This window comes from Nicotiana tabacum, chromosome 6 (genome assembly GCF_000715075.1).
Source record: "Nicotiana tabacum cultivar K326 chromosome 6, ASM71507v2, whole genome shotgun sequence".
Lineage (NCBI taxonomy): Eukaryota > Viridiplantae > Streptophyta > Magnoliopsida > Solanales > Solanaceae > Nicotiana > Nicotiana tabacum.
In genome coordinates, this window is record NC_134085.1 from 191,275,316 (window position 1) to 191,281,376 (window position 6,061).

Sequence of the window (6,061 nt, forward strand, 5' to 3'; positions counted from 1 at the left end):
AGATAGTCACTGTTTCTCCAAATACATTGATTCCTGAGACTGATTTGCCAAATCTGTTTCTCCAAACTAGTAGGGTCTACGCAGACCTTACACTTATCATTTCCGATTGACCCTCGGCTCAGGCTAAAGAGAAGATAAAAGAAGCCCATATATGACAACCAGATTTCATAAATCAGGGAGAAATAATAAGCATTGCCAATCTTCCTGGTTCCCGAATCCGAAGTTGTAAAGAATCGGCTTTTATTGATTATGAAAGTGTCATCTACTCAAATATCAAATCAAATCATCTGATGAGATAAACTTCAATACTTTACTGAAAGCATATGGAATTTTAATTTACAAATCTTCTTTTTGATTTCAACAATTCAATGCGTATCGTATTTTTATCAAGGAATACATGTATGTATATATACTCCTACGTAAAAGAGTTGGGGCAAATGGAGAGGGTTCACCTAATATAGCCTCGGCTTGAATTCAAACCTTAATTTTTGAGGTTATTACCCCTTCTCTTTCACTCCACAGTCACTACGAGCCTACTTTTAATTCACACTTGAAAATACTCCTTTGTTGTCTTTAGAATGTTGGGGTCATCGACAGGGCGGTCATTCTATAAAGTAAGTAAAACAATTGCTTTAGGCCCCATATTTGTGGGGACCCCATTTTTTGTTACACCTAATAGGTTATGTATTAATTTTTAAAAAAGTTTTGTGAAGTGAAAAAGTTCGATTTCTTTCTATAATAAATATAACGATTTGCAACTGCTAAGCTTTTTGCCAAGGAAATTTGCACTTGAAATAAATATCGAACCCAAATTTCATAAGAAACGTGTGATATATATGAAGTAACAATTTTATGATAATGTTGATAATGAAATCTCAAAATCTTTCGAAGAGTCCTTTAGAGGATGAGTTATTCACATTTTATTTGATGGAGCGAAGTAAAAGCTAAGGAGTGGAAATTCAAAAAATTCTCTGGGAAAAAAATTGAGATGTCTCCTACGTTACCCATCGATTACTTTTATACATAATAGACAAGACTATTTTTTCACATCAAAGATTTGAGCAATTCGAAACATATGAAAATATTTTTGATTTTTTATTTAGCGGTAAAAATTAAGATCACTAGATGATGAAAATTTGAAAACATATTACTTTAATCTTGAATGTTCCTTAAAGCATAAGAATCAATTCAATATTGATGATTTAGATTTATTTTCTAATTAAAAGTATTAAGAAAAATAGTACAATTAGAAGATAACAATTTAATTGATACACTCAATCAAATAAAAAGATCTGATTCTTTTCCAAATGTCTATATTACTTATGGAATAATGTTAATAACTCTTGTTACCGGTGCTTCAGTGGAAATAAGTTTTCGAAATTAAATTAATAAAATCTTACCAAAGATCCACAATGTCTCAAGAAAGGTTAAGTGGATTAGTTATATTGTCAATTGAGAAATACTTATTAGGAGTTATTGATTATAAGATAATCATTAATAACTTTGTATCTAAGAAAAGCTAGAAAAATAAACTTCAAATAAATAAATAAATAAATATTTAAAAAAAGTTAAGGCCCCTCATAAAGTTTGACTTTAGGCCACAAAATTCATCGGACCGCCCATGGTCATCCAATACTTGTGTGTAAATTCGGACATTATTTCTTTCATTGAAATTTTTTTAATTACAAGTTCTATAGTTAATTATTTGGAAAAAAATTATAGCCAGAAAACTGTCTTGATTACCCAAAGAGTAGTAATACGAAACAGAATAGAGAGAGTATGTTAGATCTGTCATTTGTAACAAGGAACAGGAACAGTAGAATGTAGCCTTACAGCAACGGGTTTAACACAAAATATAGATTTGTACGTAAAAATCTATTGAAATTTCAACAAATATTAAATTTGAAGCCAGTACAATGAGTCAATATTAAACAACTTAAACCAATAAAATTTAGAATCCTGAATTTATCTCTCTTTGGGAAGGACTAGCTAGCTCCAAACAAACCCGTGAACAAAGGAAAGTATTCGACTGATGACTCATGTAGTGCGTATTCACCGATTAACCTCAACGACAAAACCTCACATCATCTGCTTAGGGTGGATTATTTCAATTTAAATTTAAGAATTAAATGTATTCCTTACTAAATTAAAAAGTACGTATTAACTAAAATCAATATTATCCTTAATCCTAAAATGATAATCCTGGTAGTAATTTTCAACCAGTAAAGCTTTAATCCATTTTACACATACATCTGTGTATGTCCTGCATAATTACACGTTGATTAAATCAACCGTCATACTTTAATCAAGGTTAAAAGTTTTCTGCTAATTAAGTGCTAATATAATGCTCAAGAGAGAACGAACGGTTTACATTTTAATTTTATACACTTGGAGAAATTAACTGGAGATAGCACACATCCTATGGATACAAAAAGGGACAAAACAAAGAAAGCAATATTCATTTTTTGCCTTCCAAACACAAATATTAGCAGTGCAGCAATATTCATAATTTACAAAAACTCTTTTTGCTTCTACTACTTCAATAATGAAAAACTTTTCAATTCCATGCAAAACAAGTCATTCATTCTCTTGTTGATTCTCAAGATTGCGCGTTAGATCAGATCATCAGGTCAGCTTATTTCCACCTGCAAATTAATTAAAGCCACTAATCTCAGTTCCCATGTTTACATAAACAAATCAAATAGGTAACATATATAATTTGAAACTCACGAGTAAGTGTTGAGAGGTCTGAGCTTTTCAACACACGCAGCCTTTTCACAGTAGACACAAACATACTGAAAATGTCACACCATTTGAAATTAGAACAAATCGATAAAACATATAAACAATTATTAGCAGCATATATTGAGTATATTTCAGACAGAAAAAACGTGCAGCTAATTGTTATCCATATATGTATATATTATACTAGCATTTATAAGATGTAACAACAGAATATTAAAAGAGAATCAGATCTATAAGATGGGAAATAAGATGCTTACTGCCAAGGGACATCCCCAACAAGCATTCTGTCACCTTCATTATCCTCATAAACAAGCGTATATTCGCCACTTCCGTCCAATAATCCAGTTATCGCTTTCTCTCCTTCTTCCTTCTTCTCTTTCCCACCACCAGATTGATCACTTTGAGCTTAATTAATACAAGAATTTTTAGTTCAACTTCAGAGTTTAACTTATATATATGTCGATTCTGTTATAGCAGGTTCCATATCTTCAAGATTATATAAGTTTCACCTTAATTCTACCGATCGATGTATATAATTTAAACTGGAAAAAGAATAAATTTTTAACACAACACCAACATAAAAGTAAGAATTTTCAGTTCAAGGCCCCGTTTCTTAAAATAAAGGGCAGCCCGGAGCACTAAACGCAGAATCCGAGGAAGGGCCGGTCCACAAGGGTCTATTGTATGCTGTCTTACCCTACATTTTTGCAATAGGCTGTTTCCATGATTCGAACCTTTTGACTTTCCTAGCCACATCACCCCGCTTCTTAAAATGAACATTCTAAACTTAGAAGAGTTTAATTTATATATGTCAATACATGATATAGCAAGTTCAGCATTTTCAAGATTATATAAGTTCCACGTGGATGTATACAAGTTAAACTCAAAAAAGAATAATAAATTATTAACCTGCAAGAAGGCCTCTAAAAAGTTCATCAACAGCAGAGGAGAGTTTATCATAGCTGTCATAAGCTTTGAGATCTACTTTCCTTCCAATAGGAATACCATCCATATTGATTTTAACAAATAATCCTTTCTGACAAATTTCCATTGGTTTTTTGTTGGCATCACTCTTATTTGGGACCACATTTTGTGACGCAGTCACAGGTTTCAAAGAGCTGCTGCTACTTGCAATATTCTTCCTAAATGAACGAATTGGAGGCCAACCCACCACTGGTGCTGGTGCAGTCCTATTTTTATAAAGAATTAAAAAGTAACACAAGTTAGTCTCAAGAATAAAATTGTTACTATCATCTGGAATTTGCAAATAAATAGGATAATAACGGCCCACCAACTTTAAATTATTATTATTATATACATAAAAGCCGAAAGCAAACATATGGAAAATTTCAAACCACCACTAAGACAGGGCATCACAAGGCTGTGTGTAAAAATAGAGTTTAATTCTATGTACCGACGGTATATAAATTATCAATACCAATAAAGTAAAATAATTCTGAGTGATAACTTGCTATAAACCGTTAATTAAAATGAATTACACACAACGAGTGTTACGTGAACATGCATAGATGTCTAAATCGTTGGTTAAAATGGCCTATAACATGTAACTTTTTACATAACATGCTATAACAAGGTTAACATACAACTTAAATCCAAATAATTATGCAAAAACAAGGAAAGAATTGCCTAAATTTCCGGGTAATCAAAAGTTGTGTACACGGAATGAAGTTATAACACGAAAAGGATATGTAACAAACAAAAGAGACACACGGCTCTAATATGATTCAACATATTTGTACCATATCACAAACGATTGTTTGACTGACACAATTAAACGAAATACTAAATGTTACTTAGTACTATCAATTTGTTTTCTTTTTTTAAAAGATCAAAACTAAAAGCAGGAACCAACTTTCAAAAGTAGGAGCAATAAATGAATGAAAATAAATAAAGAAATACTTTGTACTGATCTGCAAATCACATTACACTAGAACAGACAAATATTACAAGGTGAAATGAAAGCATTATGTGCATAGGACCACAACAGCACCTGACATGGAGTGTAATAGTGAATATCCTCTGTCAAAAAAAAAAGAAGGAAAGTAAAAACAAATAAGGGAGCAAAAAGCTGAGTTACCTTTTCTGAGCACTGTGGGAGACAGGACCTGTTTTTGTAGCTGGTGAAAATGCCTTCTTTTCTGCATCATTTACTGCTTTAATGCAACCAGCTGTCTGTAATGATTCCTGTGCCATCACACTCTGTTTCTGTGGCGTTGTTTGAAGCTGAAGAAATGAAGAAAACTTTTGCTGCTGAACTTGGCTTCCATTGTTGGTGCTGATATTGTAACCAAAAGGGAAAAGGGCTTCATCCTTTTCTCTAGACCAGTCTCCGTTTGGCGGACCAAGCCTTAACTCCAGCTTTTTCTCCTCGTTTCTTGAATAACCCTCCATTTCTTTTAACTTTCTTATGTATTCAACGTCAATAATAATTAAATAAAAGACCAACCTCCGTTTGATATCTACCTAAGTAACTTCCTGCAAAAAAGAAGACAACATCATGTTCACAAGAAATTTACGTTTAAGCATAAGCTATGGTTAAAAACATGGCAAAAGGTCATGGAAAGTTGAAGATCGTTGCTCTAAATACCTTGAGTTTCAACCAAAGCTTCAAGTGACAGAAACCCACATATTGATAGAGAAAAAAAAACTGGGTATAAGTTCTCTGATCAGATGATCTAATACAAGAGGTATATATGTCGAATCCAGAAGATATAAAACCTCAAAGGAACCCCACAAAGACAAAGAAAAATAGGTCAAGAAAAAGGAGGAAGAGCAATTATATATGGTGATGACTAATATATTTTCTGAGAGTGAGAGTGGGTTTTATCTTGAGAGTATTCAAGAGTGAAGAATAGAGTTAATGGAGAGAGAGAACAGAAGGAGAAGTAAATAAAGGGAAGCTAAAAATATAAGAGGGAGAGTTATGTATATAGGGATTAGGGGGCAGGGGGAGATTCTCTTCACTCAAAAGGAACGGACCCAATCCTAAAAACAGCAAACGGAATTGTAGCAAAACTCACGCAACCACAAACCCCCAAAACTTTTTTTGTTGTATTTTGTTTGGTTCATTAAGCAAAGCGTGCTGTGCTGACTACCTTTTTTATTTTATTTTATTTTATTTTTGTGACCTTTTCCCTCTCTCATATAGACTCACATACACACACTTTAGGGGCCGGTCCTATTCATAAAACATATAAAACAAGGGAAATTTTCATAAAGTACTATTTTTAGCAGTAATTAGTTATTTATAGATATCATTTGCTATATTACAGATTATAGATACGTTTTATATAGT

At 32.5% G+C, this 6,061-nt stretch overlaps 1 protein-coding gene across 1 annotated transcript; it reads right to left on the reverse strand.

Annotated features, from left to right (window-relative positions):
* Positions 1–2,354: 2,354 nt before the first annotated feature.
* LOC107807809 (auxin-responsive protein IAA26) lies at positions 2,355–5,705 on the reverse strand. Its single transcript, XM_016632242.2, has 6 exons — positions 5,354–5,705; positions 4,844–5,241; positions 3,655–3,935; positions 3,003–3,150; positions 2,731–2,795; positions 2,355–2,645 (listed from the first exon to the last, which is right to left on the reverse strand). The coding sequence occupies exons 2-6, from the start codon at positions 5,155–5,157 to the stop codon at positions 2,626–2,628; spliced, it is 828 nt and encodes a 275-aa protein (XP_016487728.1). The 5' UTR covers positions 5,158–5,241; positions 5,354–5,705; the 3' UTR covers positions 2,355–2,625.
* Between the last annotated feature and the right edge of the window lie 356 nt (positions 5,706–6,061).

Coding starts and splice junctions, on each gene's coding strand:
- LOC107807809 (XM_016632242.2), bottom strand. CDS start 5,157: ATGGAGGGTTATTCAAGAAACGAGGAGAAAAAGCTGGAGTTAAGGCTT. Junction 3,936..4,843: donor TCCCACAGTGCTCAGAAAAG/GTAACTCAGCTT, acceptor TTATAAAAATAG/GACTGCACCAGCACCAGTGG. Junction 3,151..3,654: donor TTTTAGAGGCCTTCTTGCAG/GTTAATAATTTA, acceptor GTATTAATTAAG/CTCAAAGTGATCAATCTGGT.